Raw genomic sequence first — 25,763 nt, forward strand, 5'->3', positions numbered from 1 at the left:
CCAAAGAAAGGCAATGCCAAAGAATGCTCAAACTACCGCACAATTGCACTCATCTCACACGCTAGTAAAGTCATGCTCAAAATTCTCCAAGCCAGGCTTCAGCAGTATGTGAACCGTGAACTCCCAGATGTTCAAGCAGGTTTTAGAAAAGGTAGAGGAACCAGAGATCAAATTGCCAACATCTGCTGGATCATGAAGAAAGCAAGAGAGTTCCAGAAAAACATCTATTTCTGCTTCATTGACTATGCCAAAGCCTTTGACTGTGTGGATCACAATAAACTGTGGAACATTCTGAAAGAGATGGGAATCCCAGACCACCTGACCTGCCTCTTGAGAAACCTGTATGCAGGTCAGGAAGCAACAGTTAGAACTGGACATGGAACAACAGACTGGTTCCAAATAGGAAAAGGTGTACGTCAAGGTTGTATATTGTCACCTTGCTTATTTAACTTATATGCAGAGTACATCATGAGGAACGCTGGGCTGGAAGAAGGACAAGCTGGAATCAAGATTGCCGGGAGAAATATCAATAACCTCAGATATGCAGATGACACTACCCTTATGGCAGAAAGTGAAGAGGAACTCAAAGGCCTCTTGATGAAAGTGAAAGAGGAGAGTGAAAAGGTTGGCTTGAAGCTCAACATTCAGAAAACGAAGATCATGGCATCTGGTCCCATCACTTCATGGGAAATAGATGGGGAAACAGTGGAAACAGTGTCAGACTTTATTTTTTTGGGCTCCAGAATCACTGTGGATGCTGATTGCAGCCAGCAAATTAAAAGACGCTTGCTCCTTGGAAGGAAAGTTATGACCAACCTAGGTAGCATATTAAAAAGCAGAGATATTACTTTGCCAACAAAGGTCCATCTAGTCAAGGCTATGGTTTTTCCCGTGGTCATGTATGGATGTGAGAGTTAGACTGTGAAGAAAGCTGACCGCCGAAGAATTGATGCTTTTGGACTGTGGTGCTGGAGAAGACTCTTGAGAGTCCCTTGGACTGCAAGGAGATCCAACCAGTCCATTCTAAAGGAGATCGATCCTGGGTGTTCATTGGAAGGACTGATGCTAAAGCTGAAACTCCAATACTCTGGCCACCTCATACGTCGAGTTGACTCACTGGAAAAGAGTCTGATACTAGGAAGAATTGGGGGTGGGAGGAGACGGGGACAACAGAAAATGAGATGGCTGGATGGCATCACCGACTCAATGGACATGAGTTTGAGTGAACTCCGGGAGTTGGTGATGGACAGGGAGGCCTGGCGTGCTGTGATTCATGGGGTCGCAAACAGTCGGAGACGACTGAGTGACTGAACTAAACTGAACTGAATGCATATATACGGATTCTCGAAAAAGGTACTGAAGAATTTATATACAGGGCAGCAATGGAGAAACAGACATAGTGAATAGACTTATGGACATGGGGAGAGGGGAAGAGACAGATGTATGGAAAGAGTAACATGGAAACTCACATTACCACATGTAAAACAGATAGCCAATGGGAATTTGCTGCATGGCTCAGGAAACTCAAACAGGGGCTCTGTATCAACCTAGAGGGGTGGGATGGGGAGGGATACGGGAGGGAGGTTCAAAAGGGAGGGGATATATGTATACCTATGGCTGATTCATGTTGAAGTTTGACAGAAAACAACAAAATTCTGTAAAGCGATTATCCTTCAATAAAAAAATTAATTAAAAAAGTCCTGGGGCCAATGCTCATCAGGCAGAACTGAGTCATGTGTTCTTTCATGAACCTGTCAACTGTGGCTGGGGGATTAGAACATCCTGACTGGCCAGGCCTGAGTCACATGACTACTTCCAGAGTAGGAGCAGGTTATGGATCAAGAAGTGAGGGAAATACAGTTCCCCAAAGGAAAACTGCACTTAGGAGAAGAAAGTGAAAGCAACATATCTCCACCTAATTTTCTACATCTCTTGCTGCTTCCTGTAAACATGTCCAAGTCTCCTCCAACCTACAAACATGACAAAACATCCTCCTCTCCCTTGAGCTTCTGCAGGTCACTCTCCATCCTCTGGTTGCCAGAATTCTAGTCTCCCCAGCCTGCTCCACTTCCTGACTTTTTGTACCTTCCTCAGTCCTGGATAACCAAGCCTCCAGCCCTGCCAGTCCACTCAAAGGGCTCCAATGGCCATCAATGCCCCAATATCCAGTGTAGTGGCCTTCCTTCTGTCCCTATACTTTGTGGCCTCTTGCCTACACACTATACCACTGACCCCATTTCCTGTTCCCCTGGTAAGAGTGGTTTCTGGACATCTACCCAACTGGGCCTCTTCTGACCTCTCAGGATCTTCTTTTCCTGTTTCTTTCACTCCTGCCCAACTGCCACTGTTATCCAAGCTCTGTCTTAAGCCTTCATGTCATCTCACATCTACATTCTCTTCTGGGCATTCTTTTTTACACCCATTGTGGTGGTTCAGTCTCTCAGTCGTGTCTGAGTCTTTGTGACCCCATGGACTACAGCATGCCAGGCTTCCCTGTTCTTCACCATCTCCCGTAGCTTGCTCAAACTTATGTCCATTGAGTCGGTGATGCCATCCAACCATCTCATCCTCTGTCATCCCCTTCTCCTCCCACCTTCAATCTTTCCCAGTATCAGGGTCTTTTCAAATCAGTCAGCTCTTCTCATCAGGTGGCCAAAGTATTGGAGCTTCAGTTTCAGCATCCGTCCTTCCAAAGAATATTCAGGGTTGATATCCTTTAGGGTTGACTGGTTTGATCTCCTTGCAGTCCAAGGGAGTCTCAAGAGTCTTCTCTAACACCATGGTTTTATACCCATAGCTTTGGCCACACATGTACAGTGAGGAATCCCAAAATCTTTCCTGCTCTGAGCTCACGGCTCATCCCATCAGCTGCCTGCCACTCATTTCCACTAGAATTCCAACAGAACCTTCAGACCTGCATGTCCTCTTGGCCAGCATCACTTCACTCCCAAGTCCAGGTTGCCTGGGTTGAATGCCAGTTTTGCTCTTTGATAGCCAGGTGATCATTGCCAAATTATCTCATTTTTCTTTATTATATATTTTTCACCCCACCATGTGGCATGTGGGATCTAACCCATGCCACCTGGATGGGAAGCACTAGTCTTAATCACTGGACCACTGAAGGGGGCTCCTCACTCTTGTTTCTCAGTCACCTCATCTATAAAATGGAGATGATAACAGTACCTAACAAATAAGGTAACTTACACAGGTTCAGAGGGTTAGATTACGGACACCTTTGAGGGCCCACTACTCTACATGTCACCCAAACACATGGCACCCCTGCTGTATGCAGCTGGGCATCCCCCACTGTTCTCAGGGTCTACCAGGCACTTCCTCCCCTCTGTTCCTTTGCTCTCTGCTGAATGACCCCAGCCTACCCCTTTCCACCTGCCAATCTGTGCACTTTAACGGCAAGGCTTGTCTCAAATTGTACTTCTTTTTTGTAGCTTCTCTTCACTCAAACCAAGTAGAATGAAGCACACCCTTTTTTCCTGTCCCCAGAGCATAGCATTTTATGACAGTGAATCACAGTAGCTGGTTTACATGATCAGATCACTTGTTTGATCACTTGAAGTCTTTGAAGACTTTTGTTTGATCATTTTTATTGCCCCAGGCTCCTAACACATAACTTGTGGCATTTAATAGAGTACAAAAAATAATATTTGCTGAATCCAGCAACTGCTAGTGAAATGCATTAAGATTTCTTAAGTTCCAGTTTGTATAGGGATGGCTTTATGATGGATGTCAGCTGTTTCATCTACCCAGTGGACATTCCTGACCCCTTTGTTTGCATAACAGCTCCCAGCCAGCCTTCCTTTGGGAAACTCCCTTTCCCCACACAAGGTGGTTACAAGGTCCCATAGACCACAGCACACTGGCACACGGCATAGGTCTGGCCAGTCAGAGCCAGAGTGATCATCACAGATAGGGGCATGTGGTCCAGCCCAGGCGAAAGAGAATGAAATCCTGGGATTTTTCATGGAGGCTGGAGAGAAGGAACCCAAGAGTTGGTGTGAACAGCGCCTGGGGCTTTCTGGGGCTCCCATCCCCCTCCACCTGGAAGAAGCCCACCTGTAGGCAGAAAGCGCTGGGCAGTTAGTGAGATAATAGTTGTGGAACAACAGTCCCAAAGGTCCACCCCTGAACTTGGCCTTGGGCTTCCCTGGTGGCTCTGATGGTAAAGAATCTGCCTGCAGTGCAGAAGACCTGGGTTCAATCCTTGGATTGGGAATATCCCCTGGAGAAGGGAATGGCAACCCATTCCAGTCCCGAAGGTCCATCCCTGAACTTGGCCTTGGGCTTCCCTGGTGGCTCTGATGGTAAAGAATCTGCCTGCAGTGCAGAAGACCTGGGTTCAATCCTTGGATTGGGAATATCCCCTGGAGAAGGGAATGGCAACCCATTCCAGTATTCTTGCCTGGAGAATTCCATGGCACATTCCATGGACAGAGAAGCCTGGTGGGCTATAGTCCATGGGGTCACAAAGAGTTGGACACGACTGAGTGACTAACACTTTTCAGTGCTAGTTTTACCTCTGTAAGGCTTCATGATGTAACACTCCTCATGCTCTGGAAACCCAGCAAGGTGAATTCTCACTGCCCTGAAGTGCCAGGCATCTCCTCCTTCCAGCTATCCTGCCCTACTTCTGAGGAGGTGATACCGATGATACTGATGGGGGTAGCATTCAGAAGTCTGGAAAGCAGGGATGAGGAGACGAAGTAGTGAATTCATCTCCCTGACAAATACTTTATGATCATCTGTGATGTGAGGGAAGGCTGTGAAGTGGCACTTCAGGGCACTGTATATTAAGACTCTTCCAGTGACAGAAAATCAAGAGAACCTGGATTGAGAGAATAAATAAATAAAGGAATGGAATTTATTGGCTTATTAACTGCGAAGTCCAGGAGCAGGGCCGACTTCAGGCACAGCTAATCCAGAGGCTCAGACAGTGACATCAGGGACTGGCCCCTCTCTATCTTTCCCCTTTGCTTTTTTCTGCATTGATTTTATTCTCAGGTGGTCTCTTTTGACATGGGAGAAAAGGTGGTCACCACCAGCCCCAAATGTATGTATTACCAGCAAAGAAGGAATGTGAGATATATGGAGGGCAGTAAGTTTAGACAGAGTTGGAGACTCTTACCTATTAGAAATGCGTTAGTCTATAAGTAATAACACCCTACTAGTGGGACTTAAAAGATCAAGGTTTGTTTATTGCATATATTAGCTATCTAAAGTAATTCCAAGGTTGGTTCTCCCTGCATGCCAGGGGCCCAGGTTCTTTCTCTCTTTCTGCTCTGCCATCCTCAGCATGTCAGCAACATTGTCCCTCTGGGTCACAAAGTGGCTGCTGTGAAACCAAGTGTCATATCCTCACACAGAGGCATTCTCAGAAGGAAGGAAGGAATAAAGGAAGGAAAGAAGGAAGAGGGCAGGAGCAAAAACAGCTTTCTCATTTTCATCCTTTTCATTTTAGAGGGTAAAATCTTTTCCAGAAATCTCCAGCAAATTTCCTTCTCCATCTCACTGGCCAAAATCAAGTCCCATGACCATCTGTGACCAATCTCTTGCACAGGGGAATAGGATTGATACCATCAACTAGGAGCAATCATGAGTCATCTCTTTGCTAAGAGAGCAGCACAGTCATCCAGATATTCACCCTGTTTGAGTTTCTGGACTGGTGAGGCCCACCCCCAGTCTTGGGAGGTAAATCATGATTGTCCTCAAGGAGTATGGGGGAGTCTCTTGGGAGGGCTTCTGTACGAGTTCTTTGGTGAGGTTGTTGAGCTACTCATTAACCAATCCAGAACTTGACCTGCCTCCATCCTTGTTTTGTGAAATAATTAATCTCTTATTGTGTAAGCCATTTTGAATTGAGATTCTATTACTTGTAGCTGGAAGCATCCTCGTTCTCCTCTAACTCAGGCAGAATTTGCTCAAGACAACACTTTCCACACTGGTCTTAGAGGTCCAAAGACAGAGGGTGCAGGGTAGGCTGGCTCTGTCCTTCAAAGGTCATCTCAACTAAGGCCTTGTCCCTACAGCCTTTCCATGCCCAGGCACAGTTATCCTGCCCTCTTCTGAAGCCCACGGCGTTTCTGTGCCTTCTTTTTATTGCCCTTTCCAATTCATCTTCCTTTTTAAAATATACTTAGTTTTTATTTTTACTTATTTGGCTGCCTTAGGTCTTAGTTACAACATATGGGATCTAGTTCCCTGATCAGGGATTGAACTTGTGCCCCCTGCATTGGGAGCACAGAGTCTTAGCCACTGGACCACCAGGGAAGTCCCCTACTTGTGTATTTTAAAAGAGAAAGCTCTTACTATTGTTTTATAGCACTTAGAATACATAATTGTAAATAGGATAAGTAGAAATAAGTGGAGATGTGAGTTACATTACAAAAATTGGTATTGAATCTCTCAAATTAAATTTGACTTGTGATAATATAAAAGAAGAAATAAAGTTGGATATAGAATAAACAATAAGGTCCTATTGTATAGTATTGCACAGGGAACTATATTTAATACCTTGAGATAAACCATAATGGAAAAGAATATTAAAAAATGTTCACCTGAATCACTTTGCTGAACAGCAGAAATTAACACACCATGGTAAATCAACTATATTTCAATAAAAAGAAAACAGAAAAAGCTTTTGGAAGACATTTGTACACACATCAGTCTATACTTGCCAAATTAACACTGCTTTATAATATCCCTCAGTAGTTTATAAAAATCTTGTTCTAGGTTTTCTCTCTCTCCTATTTATTCTGTAATAAATTGAAGCCACAAATTAAGCTAATCCCTCCAGAGTCTAAAGTTTCCAGTTAGCCTGTTTATGCCTGTCTGACTGTGCCTTTGGGGGCAGTAACTGAGTCTACACGCTCAAAGAAAGGACTCCTTAGGGTCTAGATAGTTTTGTTCCAGAAGCAACTTTTCCAGCTAGGGAAGCTCCATGTAAATGAACTGAGATGTCAGCTTACTTGCTTGGTGTGGCCTGGACCCTGAGCCCCCTGGATGAAGAGGACAAGAGGCAATTTCCCAGAGTCTGCCCTTGGGTGGAGTAGGGGGAAGTACTGGTGAAGTTTTCTTTCTTCTTTATCAGCTCTGGCTCAGGCCCAGCCTGTGTGGGAGAGAGCCAGAGAGAAGTCATACAGTTCCATGAGGAGAGGGCAAGCCTTGTAGAGGGTGGGTGGACAGAAATACAGTCCTCACACAAAAGTAGTCTTAAGTCAATACTCTGCTCTTTTCCCAGGGCAACCACAAAACAGGAATTGGGGGCCATGTCCTTTGTCTCCAAGTTCCAGCATTAGGGGAACAGTGGAGAGGAGTGGCAAGAAGCCCAGATTTGGGGGTCAAACAGCGCTGAGATGGGGAGCTGTCCTTATCATGTGTATCAGCTATGTGACCTCATGTCAATGCTGAAATGTCCCCCACTGAGCCTTGGTTTCCTGATTTGTAAAATGGGGTAACTACCTACCTTACAGGCGGGCGCTGAGTACGTGGAAAGCACTCGACACAGCAACTGTAATTTGGTACATGGTTTGAAATTCAACAAATGCGAGTCTGCGTTGGAAACAAACACCTCAGCAAAGACAGGACTTTCTTCTGCTTCTAATTCTTGGCAAGAGCAAGGTGACTCTCTCAGCTCTGGGTCCTACCAAAGAAAACAGATTTGGGGTCTGCCCCTCTGGATTGTCTACTTGGGGTAACCAGGGCTGGACAAGAGTTTACTCAGAGGGGTGTTGTTTTAGGTTTTTCCCTGTCTACTTGGGTTCACAGGAGCCAACATTAATCCAATCAGGATACTGTGACATTAATTACCTCCCTTTGTACAGGAATATTATCTCAGCAGGTGAAAAATGTTTGAACAGAGTTCACCAAAAAGGCAGCCCTTTCCTGAGGACTGCATGGTGTGGGTTATCTTTGGGGGATTATTCTGGTTCTGAAAAGCAGCAGGATGTCCTTATTTACATAAAACTGTGAGAGGCAGTGGGATTGCAGGGAGAGGAGATCCCGGCATACAGGAGGAAAAGGAGCAGGAGAGAGCCTTAGCCTGACTCTCGTCAAACAGAGCCAGGAATCTGGCCAAACAGAAAGTGCAGGATTGGCAGCGACTGAGCGATCCTGCGGAGACTTTTAGGAAAGATTCTGGGCCACAGCACGGGGCCTCCTAAGCTGGGCCAGGAGAATCTGGCGGCAGCCCCCGGCCCCGGGCCTGTTCCCACGTAATTGAAGTTGAGTGTGCTGGGGGTGGGGAAGGCCATCAGAGGCTGCAGAAATCTCAGTGTCCGCAGTTGGCCCTGTTTGGGATCAAAGCCAGTCAGTGTTGATTTTGCGCAGCGTAGAAGCAAATGCAACTGAAAGTCTGTTTTCCTGAGGCGTGCCTTTCGAAAGCAGCCTTTTCATTTGTTTCCCCAAGGACAGGTGGAGCGGGGAAGTGGGGGAGTCATGACGTGGCTCTTCTGTTGCGGTCACTTTGGCAAGCGGTTTTGGGCTCAGAGTTTCCAAGCATGCATAAACTAATCAGGATGTGTGAGTGGGCACAGCTACGATGAGGGCTAGGTTCTTCACGAAAGATAATTCCTGGAGAATGCTGCCGCAGGACCCGCTGGCTTTGTGCGATAAGTTCCAATTTGCTGTCCGCTGGAGTGACTCCAAGCCAGCAACTCTGATTCCTTCTGAAATTTTCCATTTCTTCCTCTTCACTTCTAGGTCTTTCTCCGTGATCTGTTCTTCTGCCCAGAAATTAGTTTGCGTTCCTTCTTTTCCATTTAGCACCTCAGCCTGCCGGTGTTAAGCACAACGGTAATGATGTAAGTGATACAAGCAAGTTTCTCAAGTGGTGGAAACACCTTCTCTAATGGCACTCGCCTTCTCTCCGCCCTCCAGGGAAAAGTCTGAACCTTTAGCCCATTGGGCCACAACCAAAGAATGGAAGAATTTAGAATCAGGAATCCATATAGCTGGAGGGATCTCAGTTGTTCTTTTTAAATGAGGAAACAAATCAAGTAGAAGGTTTGTTCTTCCCAGCAGAAGACGGCAAAAGATGTCTCCACAGAGGGCAAGTCAGAACTATTTTTCCGATTCAGTGCCATACACTCACTTTTTTTTTTGTCTGCATGGGAACTTGTTGCAGCAAGCCGGATCTTTTAATTGTGGCTTGTGGGACCTAGTTCCCTGACCAGGGATCAAACCCAGGCTCGCTGCATTCAGAGTGCAGAGTCTTAGCCACTGGACCACCAGGAAAGTCCCTCACTTTGATTTTTTTTAGGGTCAGTCGTGTTGAGCTAGGGTAGATTCATCCTAGGTGTCAAACACCTTCAGGGTCCAAGATCTTGCTGGTGATTTCACCCTTTGATGGACCCTCCCTTTCACCAGCTCCAGACAAACCTCTCTTCATTTATTTCAGGATCTGTTGGATTTTGAAAGGAGTTTGGGGTCGGGGATTTAGAACACAGTCTGAAAAGAAGTAAAGCTGATTTAGTTCACGTTGTGTGCATGGTAATTAGCCTTGTGAGGTGACCTTGATAACCACTACACTACGGAAACGGTAATTAGCCTCAGAGTAACAAATGTTGTCTGCACCAGCGCAGCTCCGTGCCCAGTGCCAAAACCACATTTTGTTGCTGATTCCAGTGAGAAGTTTCTGCCCCAAAGAAGTTCAATATTAGGCCCCCAAGGCCACAGTCATTGTGTATAACACAATAGACTGTTCATCTCTTCCTGGCCTTCTTTAAGGCAGAAAGAATTCAAAATCCAGATTAAAAACCAACTGCAGACCACCTTTCAGGCTCTTATAAGCATCCAGAATTACAGTGAGAGGCTGCTCAATGTCCAAGGTACACTAGCTAAAATGATTCTGAAATAGTTTTCGCCTCTGGAAGTCCAGCTTTCAAAATTCATGTCTGATAGAAACTGTTGTCCTAAATGACAGCGTTCTGGAGAGGGCATATAAGTTTCAGGGACACAAGAAAAAGGGTTACCATCAGGCGGTAAATGGTTACCACTACCTTCAGAAAATGAGAAGACGGTGTAAAAAGTTATGACATTAATCAGGATAAAGAGACCACACTCTGTCCCCCCGCCCAAAAAAAAAAAAGTAAAAAGTCTTATATAACTTCCCTGAAGTGCCCTAATGCATAAATGCAAAGCATGCTTTTTGCCTGCTGCGGGCTGACCGCAGTACTGCCTTGGGGGGAGATAACTTCACATTGCAGAGGAGATTGGGCTTTGGCTCTGGGGTAGGACTCAGGGTTCCTCAGAGGACAGGCTATTATGACTTTACTCTGTCATTTAAAAATCTTAACTTTAAAAGCTGCATCTGTTGGTGTAGCCACTACAGAGAATTCTAGGACTCCCATTTCAGGAATTTTCACAGGCAAGAATGAAGACTGGCCAGCAGCAGAGGCCTGCCAGAGAACACTTGGTGGCTTCCTAAACTTGCTTCAGATGCTGGCCAGGCTTCTGGGTGGTTTAGATGTACCCCCCAGCGCCATTAAAGAACAGGAGCTAGATCTCAAGAAAAGTTCCTGAAAATTTTCCCTTCTGCTGCAAGAGGGAAGTAACACAGCAGAATCACTGAAACAGAGTTAAATTAGCTTTATCATGGAGGAAACAAAATAGCTTTCCTCAAATGTCGTAAGAGTGACTTTCCTTTTCCAGATTAGCCCATGGACTTGATCACAACGAGCCAAAATCTGCCACCAGCCCAAGCAATGTGGAATCATACAAGGCAGCCAGATCTTATGGGTAGTATTTGTAGCTTGTGTGCCCCAACTGCACCAGGAGAGGGGTTTCCAAGTAGTGACAGAAGGTTGTTCATTTGTGATTTGCCAAGTTCTCCACATTCTTACTGACTGGCTGTTTAAATCCCTTTTTCAGCCGAGAGCAACTTCACTGAGCAAGCAGGGAGTGGGGAGTCGCTTCAGTGCTTTATCTTACATGGTGGATCCTGAACGAGTCACATTTATGACAGTTTTCAAAAACAACCACCCTAGCTCTGTGGAGGGCCTGGAAAAAAGTCTGGGTGTAGAAATTGACTGTTTTTTTTTTTTCTTTTTTAACCATAGTTTGCAAGAGAATGGTGTGTCTGGGTCTTCTCTTAACCTAAGCCTCCCAGTTCAGAGCACCTTGTTCTCTTATCTGGTTCAGTTACTTTTTCTTAGATGATTCAGGTACAAGCCCCCAAGCAAAATAACCACCAGAGAGACACAGATTTCACACGTGGCAGAATCATTTCAAAGTCTGGTTATTTTAATGCAATTTCATTGTTCAAGGTAGTATGGATATGTTAAGTGGTTCATTTCCATCCTGCAGAAAACACTAAGAGTTTCTACCTTATGTAATTTTGTCAAATTCAAACATGACTCATTGACTGGTTTTTTTTTAAAACATTTTCTTTACATAGCTTGACAAGATTTTTTTCTGCAACATTTTTTTTTTTAAACCTTCAAGTAGTTTGGAAACATTTGCCTATTTGCTCCTTCCTCTGGGCACAGCCTTTCAGAGTGTTTATCTCACCTGTACTGAGAAAAATCTCTATTCTCCCAGTGGTGATAGAGCTGCTTGACAAGAGGTGATCACAGAGAAACGAGGAGCAAGCTAGCTTTGTCAACTACTTCTAATTCTCTTAATTAGTATGCTACGATCCACCCCAGCTTCTGCAAGGTCAGACATGCACGACAAGTACTTGGCCAAAAAAGCAGGATTCTAACTAGTGTAAAAATAGATTTTAAATAAAATAGAATCTCTATAGGAAAGAGAATTAGGTTAGCTTCTCATTCCCACTTTTGCTTTAAGATACCTGTATATATATATATATATATATAAGTCCAAGGGGGACTTGTGGAATTGATTTGCCCTAAGAAAAAATTGAGAATGTCTGAGTACATTCATGTTGTAGAGTTACAGAGAAGGTTCTTTGGGAAATGCTGTGGCAGACCCCACAGAAACGCATTGTGATTAGCCATACAGTTGGTATGTGAACAGGTGACACGGAAGACTTTTGGAGGATAAGCCCTAATCACAGGCTAAAAACCAGTTCTGAAGTGTGATCATTTGAAAACTTTGTCTAATTATAAAAACAGAAAAGAAAATCCATCATTTAATAGTGTGTCTTGTTAACCTATACAGCTACCTCTTTTGGAAGCTAAATTCCAACACGGGTCTTACTTTAATTTTGCTTGCTTACCACATATTGCGAGGTTTTTTTTTGGACATTTGTTTCTAGAAAAAGTACACAGACCCTCTGTTGGCCCATATAAGCATTACATGACTGTTTTAAAGGGGACTCTGTTAAAATTCTAATTTTTGAATTTAGCAACAGCCTTTTGGATATATCTTGAAAGCGTAACTGCAGATCTGCCCAAGCTCCCTCTAGTCACAACCTAACATGTAGCCCAATTTTTTGTAAACACTCAGAAAATACTGATCCCAACAAAATACAGTCAGCCAATCAGATGCCGTGCTCATACCTTTTCACTTGGATGATAACTCTGCCTTCTTCTTCTTGCTGGATTCTAGGAAATCCAGCAAGAGATTTGAGAGTTAGAGCAAAAATGAAGCCTCCTTCTCTGAGGTTCATAAGGAGCTGTGGAGGCATGAAAAATAAACAAAGTGGGGACGTCACCGTTTTTCCTACACTGGGTCCACTCAGTCTGCCCTGGGGCTGTTTGTTTTTTCTGGCAAGGCCTAGAGCAAGAGGAGATGGCTGCTGGTGACAAGCCAATGTCAGGTTTACACACCTAGCCTCTTTTTATGTAACATTTAACCATTTCTTCAATTCCCCAGAGGCAAGAAGTGATGCCAATGATATGAGACTAATGCTAGGGCATTTTCATAAATCCTTAGTGGCCAACGGGAGCCTCTCTCTCAAGCAACTGCTATAACTTCTGGCAGGTTTGGTGCCTTAGGGCGAGGTAACATTACCTTTCAGGGGACACAAAAAAATCCAAGCTCTTAATCTGACCCCAGAACTGAAAGTCAAATACACCAACTCAATAAATACAACGGAAAAATGCACAGCAGCGTTGGGGCATCTATCAAGTAGGAAGGCAAAATGGTCATCAGAATGTCTGAGGTTAGTGAACTATCATGGTGGAGAAAAGCAGCCACCTTTGAAAACACTGCCTGTTTCCCTCAGCTCTCCTGGTTGTCAGCCCTCTATGGTCGTTACACCACACGCTAGCAAATGAAAGATCCAAACAACTGTGGCTTGATCCTGACTTATACTTATTCAGGGTCCACCCTCACAGTTAGCTGAAAGTCCCAGTACCCCCTCGCTGTGGCAGGGAGAACACTCCTGGGGAAGTGCACTTCTCTGAAGATCACTTGCCCCTCTTGTTGCGGCCCTTCCTGGAGGACAGCTTCCCACTGCCCCCAGAAGACGGGGGGCTGGAGGCTGAGGCCATGGCGATGTTGATCTGTCCCTCCTGGATTTCCTGCCGGGTCTCAGCAGGCAGGTGGTTGATTTTCTGCTGTGTCTCCAGGTAGAACATGACATCCCGCAGCTGCTCCTGGATCTCGGTGATCTGCAGGTCCTTCTGGTCGCAGGTCTCTTTTAACACCCTCTCCTCCTCCTTCAGCTTGTTCTGCAGGAGGACTTGATTGGCTCGCAAACACTTGTTCATTTCCTGCTCCTCTTTGAGCTCCGTGGTGAGTTTGGCCACTTTAGTGTTTAGCTGAGTGCACCTTTCACAAAAACAAAGGGAGACAATGCACGTTTTCCATTTGCTGACAGAGTCCCCTTTCTGCTCTGGGATTGAACAGAGAACATGACCTCAGAATCCACTTACGGCAGACCCCTCCCTCCCATGGCCAAGGGGTCTGCTGCCATTGCAACAGCCATCTGAAATCAGAATTCTGCTTCGGTTAACTCAAGTGTAGCTTCAGGACAATATTTAAGGATTAGAGATTATTCATTAGCAGAAACTATTCTGTGATTCATGGTAAAATGTCTACTGCTTCTCTGTATTGTTACATGAGTGGCTTAGAGATGATAACTGTGATAAAGAAGTTATGAGGAAAAGTGACATTCTTAAAGAGTCAAGTGCTCTGACCTCGCTGCATTTGCTGGAGAAGAGTCTTCAAGAAGAGGGAGTGCCTTATTGATGCTCAATCTTACTCACAAGTAAAGAATGAAAAATTAAACCACCACTTGAAATACCATTTTTATGTATCAGAATGCCAGAGAGCTCAGATGTGGGAAAAGGGGGCACTCCCACATGCTGGCACTGGAGTGTGAACTGGTACACATTCAACAGAAGTCAACTTGGCAACATCTATGAAAATCAAAATTTCACCCGCCCTCTGACATAGCTATTCTACTTCCAAGAATTTATCCTGTAAAATAAATATATTCAGGGTTGCACTAAATGACATATGGAGAAAGATGCTTATTGCAGCATTGTTTATAGCAGTAAAACATGTCCATCAAGGGGAACTGGTTAAAATTATTATGATTTTCATACAAGTTACAGGGTATAGATCGAGGTGTACCAGTCCAAAGGAAAAAAAAAACCCTCCAAAACAGAATATTTACCGAACAGAATTCCTAGTATTATTCAATTTTTGTAGAAAAAAAGATGTATGTGAGATGTTTATACAGGTACAGTAAAAGAGCTAGAATAAGAAGTATTCACTGGTGCCATTAAGAACCTCTAGATCAGTGGTCCCCAGACTTTTTGGCACCAGGAACTGATTTCATGGAAGACAGTTTTTCCATGGACCAGGAATGAGGGGGGCGCGTGGGGGATTGTTTCAGGATGATTCAAGTGCATTGCATTCATTGTGCACTTTTTGTATTATTATTACATCAGCTCTACCTCAGATCATCAGGCATTAGATTCTAGAGGTTGGGCACCCCTGCAGGATTTGGGAGTGAAAGAAAACTTTCAGTTTTAACTTTTAAATTCCTTGGAACAGTTCAATTAGTGAGGGTACTGAAAGTATAAGAGATTTTTAAATTTTTATTTTTACTTATGTTGTAGTGTTATTTTCACAACAGTTAACCCCTTTGGTGAAGAGTTTCTGTTGGAGTGATGAAAAATTCTGGAATCATAGTTGCACACTATGAAGGCACCTCATGTCACTGACTGATATACTTAAAATGATTAATATGGCAAAATCTTTGTAATACAGATTTTACCACACACATACACACACACGCACACTACTAAAAATACCCAGTTAGTTGCTATGAGGGAAAACAGGTGAAAAGTATATGGAAATTCTTAGAACTATCATTGCAACCTTTTTGTAAACCTTAATTTATTCCAAAGTAAAAGATTAAAAAAAAAACAACAAACCTTCTTAAGGGACATATCCCTTTTATTTTTTATCCATTTGTCTGGAAGCAAAAATATCCAATTATTTTTGTGAGTCTAACTTAAGCTAGAAAAGTAGTTTCATTTAATTTACTAGCAATTATCTTCCCAAATAACAGTAGTAGACAATGTTCTTGCCATAATGTTGACGAGTTTTTCGCTCCATATTCAGCATCTTTGGCCTTTAATTCCCAAGAAAAGCCAGAAGACACACCATCTCCAGCTTAGATGTAAGTATCTTTCCTAACTGCCATTTCTCAGTCACCACGGCTCAGAGAAGCTCTGGGCAAAGGGAGATAGCTTTCTACAGGCAAAAATAGGAGACACTTTTGCACACAATAAGCACAGTCATCAGGAGAGAGCCCTGTATTCTACATGGCATCCATCTGGCATGAAATACTGAATTTTTTAGTAAACAGGAAGTCACAGTAGGTCTGCTCCATATATTAGGGAGACCCTTGAAAACTTGGAGATACACACACACTTGACAATAATGAATGTATGTCCATAGGAATAGAGAGATTCTCTGTTTATGGATCCTGTTAGAATAAAATAGCTAATTAAAAGAACAGGTTAGTTATACCTACTTTCTTTCCACAGACTGCTTTTCTTTCAGGAGATCATTTAATCTGTGCTCCAGATTATCACATTTCTCAATTGTTTCTTTAAATTTGGTCTTCATGTTGTTAATCTGAAAGAGTAAACAGAGATCAGTTTTATTTCAAAGACAAACCTGTGTGGCCTTTGGGGCTAACTTTACAATTTTCACCCCGACTACTTGTCTTTAACTTTGACAAATCAAACCTAGAAAAGGTGAGACCATTATCTGAAAGAATTTCTGCAACAGGAGTAAATATTTTGAGAACTCCCTTTTTTCTTACCATTTCTCTCAACCAGGATGAAGAGGGATCAAAAGCTACTTACTGAATGTTGAGTGAAACTGCTAGAAGGTGAAGAGCTTCAGGCTATAGAGCAGGAGATGGTTTTGTCAGAAGCTAGACCAGAACCTCCCATTCTTTTTTTTCTTTTAATTGAAATATGCTGCTGCTGCTAAGTCACTTCAGTCGTGTCCAATTCTGTGTGACCCCACAGACGGAAGCCCACCAGGCTCCCCCATCCCTGGGATTCTCCAGGCAAGAACACTGGAGTGGGTTGCCATTTCCTTCTCCAATGTGTGAAAGTGAAAAGTGAAAGTGAAGTTGCTCAGTCGTGTCCGACTCAGCGACCCATGGACTGCAGCCCACCAGGCTCCTCCGTCCATGGGATTTTCTAGGCAAGAGTACTGGAGTGGCTTGCCATTGCTGATTTGTTATATTGTGGTGGTTTCATGTGTAACAGCAAAGTGATCCAGTTATACATATATTTTTTTCAGATTATTTTCTATTATAGGTTATTATAAGATATTGAATATGATTCCCTGTGTTATATAGTACATTCTTGTTGCTTATCTATTTCAAATGTAGTCATGTGTATCAGTTAATTCCACACTCCCCTTCCCATCCTCTTTGGTAAATATAAATTTGTTTTCCATATCTGTGAGCCTGTTTCTGTTTTGTAAATAGATTCATTTGTATTATTTTTTAAGATCTGGATGTAACTGATAATCATATAATATTTGACTTTATTTAATATGATAATCTCTAGGTCCATTCATATTACTGTCAATGGCATTGTTTCATTCTTTTTTTTATGGCTGAGTAGTATTTCATTGTATATATGTACCACATCTTCATCTATTTATCTGTTGATGGACATTTAGATTTCTTCTATTTGTACTGGCTATTATAAATAGTGCTGCTATGAACACTGGGATGCATTTATCTTTTCTGATTAGAGTTTATGTCTTTTCCAGATATATGTCCAAGAGTGGAATTGCAGGATCGTATAGTAGCTCTATTTTTAATTTTTTTTAAGGAACCTCCATTCTGTATTCCATACTGACTGCACTAATTTACTTTCCTATCAATAGTGTAGGAGGACAAGAATCTCCCATTCTTAACTCACTACTGTTTTTTACCTCCTGAGATCATATTCTAAAATTACACTTGACCCTTGAACGATGTGGGGGTGAGGGATCTCAACCCTCCTTGAAGTCGAAAATCCGAGTATAACTTTATCATCAGTGCTTTTTATCTGAGGTTCTGCATCTGCAGATTCAACCATCTGTGGTTCCTGTAGTACTATAGTAGGCATCCATTGAAAAAAATCCACATGTAAGTGCAGTTCAAACCCATGCTGTTTAAGGGTCAACTGTATTATCCAAATAACCCAAAGGTACTTGTAACAGGTGATTCTAGCTATTTGGTATTCTTTCCCCTCCAAACTCACTATTAATATTCTCATGTACTCTGAAGTCACATGCAACATAAGCAGTTCTTTATTTTAAATAAAGGCAATTTACAGAAAGAATTCATATTACATTGTCTTAAAAACTTATGCCTCAACACCACTGGTCTAAAGACAGGAAGAAGATAGGTGGGTCATGAGGTATTAATAGTAGGAAACGGAAGTGACCGAGTTTAAATCCTATGACTCGGGCACTGGCTAGGTGTCTTATAGGTAGTATCTCATTTATTCCCCTTTTTTCCATTTATTCTTTATTACAAGCCTATGACTTAGGTGTATAAACTTTTTACAGAAACAGGCTTGAGAAAGGTGAGGCAATACACCCCAAGGTCACCCAGCTAGAGTGATGTGAGTCCAGGACTGGACCCCAAGTCTGGGTTCAAAGCCAAGTTCTAAAACTCTCTGCACCAGACAGTGGGCCAACGCTCAATAACAAAGGAAAAGTGACCTCTGGGCAAGATCTAAACTCTCAGCATATATTCATGCAACATCCATCATGCCAGAAAAAAGGTCACTACTTTTAATGATTTCTTTTTAAACATTTGCCATATGGCCTGCCTAGCAGGTCTCTAACTGCACTGCTCCCTCCTTTTTTAAAAAATAAGAATAACTGCTTTGTAGTAATTAACTTTAGAGCCAACATTATTAAGTTGGAAGAACATGCAATTAAAGGGAGATTTCTAAAAGTTCTGCTATGTCATAAAAATAAAAATAGCTTTCAAATTACTCTAATTCTATTCGGTATTAATTTTCTCCTCAATACTGTTTTTAAAGTAAGACCACGAGATCCTTTTGACCTTTTTCTCTTAAACTTACTCCAATCAGTTCAGGGAAACTGGAAAGGACAAAAATAACCATCAAAAGAAACCAAACTGTAAAGACAATAAGCCAAACACATTTAAATCAAGATGAAAAATACTAAGTGACCTAAAAAAGGTTTTTAATATTGCTAGAGACAAATGTTATGATGGTTTAAATTAGTGATTTAAAAAACATTTCTGACCATTAGCCCGCAGTAAGGAACACTCTGTACACACACACACACACTCTCCTGAAACAGAAGTTTCACAAAGTAATATTAAATGTGATACACTCTGATATCTATCCCATGCTATTTAATAAAAATACCAGCTGTGGCCCACCAAACTCAGTTCACAATCCATAGCTGGAAAAACAGCAATTTATATATGGAGCTAGAGGCAAAAAGATATATCTTTTTTTTTTAAGCTGTGCCATGCAACTTGTAGGATTTCAGTTCCCCGACCAGGGATTAAACCCATCCCCTTTGTCAGTGAAACTGCAGAGTCCTAACCACTGGACCACTTAGGAAACTCTCTATGCTCTTCATACATGGCCCGCTAAAACTAGGAACCTTCAAGTGGGTATGAGCTTTATTTTCCAGAACAGACTCTGCTCACGCTGTAATAACTGCACTACCTAAGGCATCGGGGGACTGGAATAGTATTGTAATTGAAGTCCACAGTGAATTTCAATCTTCAGCCCCTCTGTTCCCCTACATTAACTTTCTGTGAGTCCCACGTGACCAAGAATCTCTGCCCGTGAAACCCACGATCACTATTTCTCCTCTCACGTGCACCATGGCTGGATGTGCCAACAGAGGACGGGTCAGGAGGACAGAGGCAGGGACAAAAGGCTTACATCACCCATTAACTGACCTCTTTTACTAGAAAACAAAATATCCTTTCCGAGCTCTGTATTTAGGACTGCCTTGGCCCCTCTTTTACTAGAAAACAAAATATCCTTTCCGAGCTCTGTATTTAGGACTGCCTTGGCCGCCACCTTACCCCTACCTAGAAGTAAACACAGTTTCACAATTTTAGTTTTCCTGCCCTCTGATTTGCTTTCCATGGGCATGTGTTAGGGAATGCAGTTAATCCTCAAGAATCTTAAAAGGCAGAGAGGATCCTGAGCTAAGTTCTCAAGGGTCTGTACAAAGCACTGAAGGTCATCACACTGGGACAGCCCATAGAAAAACTCATCAGTGAGGCTGCATGGCATTGCTGGTGCTCCTCCTGGGGAGACCCAAACTTCACACCGAGTGGCAGCAACCCCTGCTCTGCCTCTCAAGTGCTGTCAGAGGTACCTCACTCCCATGTGGACTCCAATCAAGCCCCTCTAGAAAGGCACTGCCATTGCTTAGAAGGTCTTGTAAGAATTTCATCATCAACTTTTCAAGAGAGATCATTTTAAAGCTGGGGGCATCCCAAGTGCTGCTGTGGGTAAAGAATTTGCCTGCCAGTGCACGAGACACAGGAAATGCAGGTTCGATCCCTCTATTGGGAAGATCCTCTGGCATAGGAAATGGCAACCCATTCCAGTATTCTTGCCTGGAAATTTCCATGGACAGAGGATCCTGGTGGGCTACAGTCCATGAGGTTGCAAAGAGTTGGACACGACTGAGCACGCACACACTACGCCTTAATGAAAGAGACCTGACTTCTTCTCATTTGTAGGCATGTTCAGAAACTGGGACCCTTGAGCCTGGCATAAAGTGACAGGTTGGCCCTCCCTGCTAAGCTCCAGGATAATACCAGCTACCACAGAGGTGAGCCCCAAAGCCAGCTCTGTAGTTGCTCATCTGAAGACCCAGTTACTGGTGGGGATTCACAAAGTTACTAAAATAAGCATTTTTAAAATAACCATTTAAATCAATCATTTAAATTTAAAAGCCTTTATTTAAGACTAAGGGAATCACTGAATTATGACCATTGTCCCTAGATCCTAAGAATGGTTCCCAGAGCCCCAGTTATACATGAACACTCAGGTGCTCACTGGTTTTCAAACTCCTTTCTCTGGTACCCTCAGGGTTCCTTGTACATGCTGGAGACAAAGGGAAAACCAAGTAGGTGGAGCTCTGGGCCACTCTGGGCTGGGTTTCCACCAAATCACATCACTTTTCTCTTCTACCCACTGGAATAGTGAATGGCCTCTTTAAAAGATTATCTTGTTAAATTTTCAAGACCATGCCTGAGACCAACAAGGTGCTGACCACTCTAGCATCTCTGCCTAATTTTATCCCCTTCAATTTTAAAGCACCATCTTGTTGCCTTAGGAGCCCATATTCAGCTCCCCAAAGCAGCTGTTCCCAAGTTGACAAACCACTTGGCTGACTCAAATTACAAACCCTCATGCACATACTTCTATTTTTTAAATGGAATTGCACAAGCCACTCGGAGAAGGCAATGGCAAGCCACTCCAGTACTCTTGTCTAGAAAATCCCATGGACAGAGGAGCCTGGTAGGCTGCAGTCCATGGGGTCGCTACAAGTCAGACATGACTGAGCGACTTCACTTTCACTTTTCACTTTCACACATTGGAGAAGGAAATGGCAACCCACTCCAGTGTTCTTGCCTGGAGAATCCCAGGGATGGGGGAGCCTGGTAGGAGGCCGTCTATGGGGTCACACAGAATTGGACACGACTGAAGTGACTTAGCAGCAGCAGTACAAGCCACTAGAAAACCTGACTGAGTGAACAAACAACATCTCAACCTCAAAATACTTAAGGTTTTAAATCCAAGGTTTCTTTTTTTTAAGTACATACCAAGTGTCTGATTTCTTCCTTAACTTAGTATAGAATAGGGCTCAGCACACAATAAGATTGTGTGCAGGGGTCAGCCCACAATAAAATCTTGATTTACTAATCCTAGGTGAGAATATATGTCCACTTCCCTTCTCTTCAATTATGCTTAGCTGATTACATTTGCAGTAAGTTTATTTTTGTCTCTTCCTTTTCCTCTTTTTGACTAATTTCACTCTCATTGTCGTCTGGAAGTTGTTTCCTGATACAGCCTTCAGAGGCTAAGTCTCCAGTATAATGGCAAGTCAGGTGTTTACTGGAACCTTGATCAAGAGTTAGGTCACTGGAGTGAGCCAAGTGATTCCAAATCTTTTCTTTTTTCTACCCTTACTAGCCTCCAGCTTTGTTGAGATTTAACTGACATAAAACGAAGGTTTCTTTTTTAGAGGTAAACCAGCTCTCTATCTATAGATGAAACTAAAAAGAAAGATTATAAGATCCCTGTACTCTGCCTTCTCCCACCCAACAGCAGGCTGTCCTAGCATGTGGCATTTTAGCAGTCATCAAACAAGAAACTTACTTCCTCTGCTGTGTCCTTCTCTATCCGGACTATCTTGTTTTCCCAGTAGATTCGTTGTGACTCCAGCTGGCTTGTTAGTAAATATGAATACTACAAAAACACAGAGAATGGACACCAAAACATAAGTTACTGTTGTCAGTCTCTGAAAGTCAATTAAAACCTGATTTTTAATGACCTGAAGAAGAGTAAGAGGAACATTCAGAAAGTATATTACACCTTGGTTCCGCTCAATAAATTAGGGGAACACAGTAGACAGTTACACTTCAGTCCCCTCTGGGGGATTACAATCAATCTAGTTAGGGACAAACAGAGAAATGTACAATTTAAAAAACCCTTGTTTCTATTCAAGCTGACTTCAAGAAGAACGACATGGTTTTAAATCAACTATAACTCAAATCAGCTCATCCAGCTATCCCTTCAGTAAGCTGTCCCTGTCACCTCCAGCCTTGGGTTAATTGCCCTTCTTGGCTCCCACTGCACCTATCATTAACATCACCTATGACATTAGCACTGCATCAGCCATTTACCAGGCTCTCTCCTTGATTGGACTGTGAACTCTTTGAAAGCAAGGCTATATCTTTATTTTTGTGCCCTCGGTGCCTGGCACATCCTGGATGTCAAGAAAAATTTGCTACCCGAGTGCATGAATGAATGACCAGTGCTGTGTAACTACAGAGAAAAGACAGATGGCTTATGACAGTAGGATCCGATAGGATTTCTGACAGAAGGTGAGATTTGAGAGGCCCCTTGACACCTTGACAGACAGAAGGAGAAGACAGAAAGATTCCAGAGAAATGTGATACTGCAGACGTTTAGGATTATCTCAGCCATGAAGACCAGTGAGGCTGGAGTGTAGGGTGTGGTGAGATGGGGCCTATGCAAAGTTCTGGAGTATCACATCTAGAAATGTGAGCCAATGAGTGGCAGATAACATTTTGTATTCTGGAAAAGATCATTCCAGGAGATTGGAGATCTACTCATGTTTGCAGGCCAGAGAAGAGAATGAAAGAGTCACAGAAAGAAGGGACAATTTGGGAAAATGTATGTCACTAGACTGTATGCTCCAGGAGGGCAGGGAGTCCATTTAATGCTAAGTTAAATGGAAGAGTAGCACACAGAAGAGGAGCTGACAGACAGGAACCCTCAAGAGGTATTCACTGAATGACATACTTAATTTGTAAGAGTTACTAAAAACTGAACACTAAAGACTGGAACTTTTTTCATGTCAATACAATATATTAATGGTAATAACATCAGCTCTTATTTTAGGCCACTTCACTGACCTTTAACACCTGCAGATGAGCAAGTTTTCAAATGTCCACTTCCTCCAATGGTTAAAGTATTTGTTTTTAAAATAACTGTTTTGAAATTTATATAAAATAGGACTCATGTTAAACTTTTCCTTAATATAAAATTTACATAAAGTTTATAGTTTTATATATATATATATATATATATATATATATATATAGGGCTTCCCTGGTGGCTCAGGGGTTAAAGCGTCTGCCTCCAATGCAGGAGACCCAAGTTCGATCCCTGGGTCGGGAAGATCCCCTGGAGAAGGAAATGGCAACCCACTCCAGTATTCTTGCCTGGAGAATCCCATGGACGGAGAAGCCTGGTAGGCTACAGTCCATGGGGTCTCAAAGAGTCGGACACGACTGAGTGACTTCACTTTACTTCATAGTTATATAAAGTTTACTGCTATGAGAAAAACCCAACTGTGCGAATTTTGTTGTTTCTTCACTTATATGAATATCCAAAAATGACTTTATCTATATAAGGCTTTATCTTTATCCAATTATTAAATGTCAACTCAACATATACAAAAAAGCTTCTTGGCATGGAAAGACGCTATTGGGGATTCCTCATCCTGACCAAGTTTGCTCCATTTCCGACTGCTATTGTGATGCCAACAGGAAGATTCTTAACTTCGAGTTTTATCACAGTTACAGAGGATAACCCTAACACTGAATTTGAGACAACTAGGAACATAATGTTGAAAATTATAAGGCTCAATGAAACTTAAGATTTCCAAAGAAGAAAATCAGATGAAATAAAAGTATTTAAAGACTCCTTCAGAGCAATATAGATCTTTAAAACAAAAGATAACATGCAGGGCAAACGGCAAAATTAAAAGCCCAAACAACCTTCCAAGTTAGCATAGTAAAAAGCGGTAGACATAGGTATTTAGTGATTAATAATAAAATATCTTACCTCTAACTGTAAGGCATCTATTTTCTCCTCCTGGCAAGTATCACCCTCACATTCATACTGTACTAGCTTTCCATCTGTTTTACTTGCAACCAGTCGATGGACGTAATTATCTAAAGAAAAGAATAAGTCAACCAAGGCATGGTTTTTCAGAATGAAAAGGGTCTCCATAAACCTTTAACTTGGACAAAATTTTTGTTTTCACAGATCCAAATTAAATCTGTGCAATATTTCTTTAAAAGTGGTTTAAATCACTTGAATTTTAAAAGAAGATTGAGAGGGCAGGAGTGTAAGTATTAACTCTCTTTAACATGGGCAATGCAGGCCATTCACATATGAAAGAGGGCCCTATGGGCCACCATGAGAATTGGAGTTTGCCATAGCTGTCAGGAAGATTTCAAGCTGTGAGAAAGGAAGTGGAGAGGTTCTGACAGAGATGTTTTTAGACAGAATGAATCCAAACTAGAAAATAGGAGTGGTGTTCACCTCCAGCGTAGTCCCAGACTCGATGGTTGGTGAGCTGCATGGCATACGTGTGCTGGGTCTCCTCAAAGTGCTTATAGGCATGTCGACTCACATATCGTCCACATCCTATGTGGCCACATATTAAACAAATCCAAAGGTTCTGCCAGGAAGGAGGTAAGATCTTCATTACTGATGTAAAATTACATGACCTGGTATATGAGGTGTATGACACTGGGGTGTATGAGGGGCCTGACACAGGATGAGATTTAGAGATGTTTCTACAGGAGTTCTGAATAAGGGGACTTCCCTGGTGGTTCAGTGGTTAAGAATCCACCTTCCAATGCAGGGTCCTCAGGCTGGATCCTTGATCACGTAACTAAGATCCCACATGTCTCTGAGTGCCACAACTAAGACCCAGTGCAGCCAAATAAATAAATATTTTAAAAAACCAACCCAACAAGGATGCTTTTATGGGTCAATTAGTTTTTCACTCTGGATTCTATGGAACTCTATGTAAACAACAAGGAAAAATAATTTATTAAAAAAAATCTCGGCCTTTTCAAACACCAAAACATGAAAGCATAAAGTATTTTGTGTAGGAGTAAAACAGTTTGTGTATTTTAATTTTTTTTTTTTTTTTTGCCTGATCCTCAACAGAGACAAAAAAAAATCTGTCTGAAAAAGAATTGAAAAGAATTTAAGTCACAAGGGACAGAAGAAAATCCCAGACAATTAAAGCTGTGTACATTATTCTTTTCCACCACTTGTTACTTACTTCCTGAACACCACACTCGAAACACTTATTTTCTTCTACTGGCTCTGGCGTTTGACAATATCGGCAAACAGGACATCTATAAAGGGCACCAAAAAAAGGACGACACAGATTAAATATAAAAGACAGCTGTTACAGAACCCCAAAGTCAAAAATTCAATTTTATATACTCCCTCTCTTACATAATATTTGTTATAACAACTAAGGCTATCATTCAAAAGACAAATACTTCCAAACTATTCTCAAACAAAATGAAAAAAAAAAAAAATCTTGATAAAGCTGAAGAAAAGGGAGAAATCTTGATATGACCTGTATCTTTTTCCACTCTTCTGCCTAAAGCTTAGGTAATCAAAGAACTAAATATTTACAGGTTACAGTCAGAGACTTGAGACAAGTTATTTTTTTCATGTCTGGTTACCCATAATGTATTTTTACTTGCAATCTACCTTATCTCCACTTCCTAAAGTTCTAAATCATCCAATATGTACCCTTGTCCTCTCAAGGTTGCTCCTAAGAGTTGAAAC

The 25,763-nt window shown here is 42.3% G+C and overlaps 1 protein-coding gene across 1 annotated transcript in view; it reads right to left on the reverse strand.

Moving 5' to 3' along the window:
* Positions 1–11,232: 11,232 nt before the first annotated feature.
* BRAP (BRCA1 associated protein) overlaps positions 11,233–25,763 on the reverse strand; it is a 31,709-nt gene continuing 17,178 nt past the window's right edge. The window contains exons 7-12 of the mRNA XM_055405196.2: positions 25,243–25,318; positions 24,489–24,627; positions 24,006–24,115; positions 21,789–21,878; positions 15,911–16,014; positions 11,233–13,689 (exon numbers count right to left, since the gene is read on the reverse strand). Of these exons, the coding sequence (XP_055261171.1) occupies positions 13,326–13,689; positions 15,911–16,014; positions 21,789–21,878; positions 24,006–24,115; positions 24,489–24,627; positions 25,243–25,318 (883 nt within the window). The 3' untranslated portion in view covers positions 11,233–13,325. The remainder of the gene's footprint in view (positions 13,690–15,910; positions 16,015–21,788; positions 21,879–24,005; positions 24,116–24,488; positions 24,628–25,242; positions 25,319–25,763) is intronic.

This window comes from Moschus berezovskii, chromosome 19 (genome assembly GCF_049115385.1).
Source record: "Moschus berezovskii isolate FMDL1 chromosome 19, NW_MosBer_1.0, whole genome shotgun sequence".
Classification (NCBI taxonomy): Eukaryota; Metazoa; Chordata; class Mammalia; order Artiodactyla; family Moschidae; genus Moschus; species Moschus berezovskii.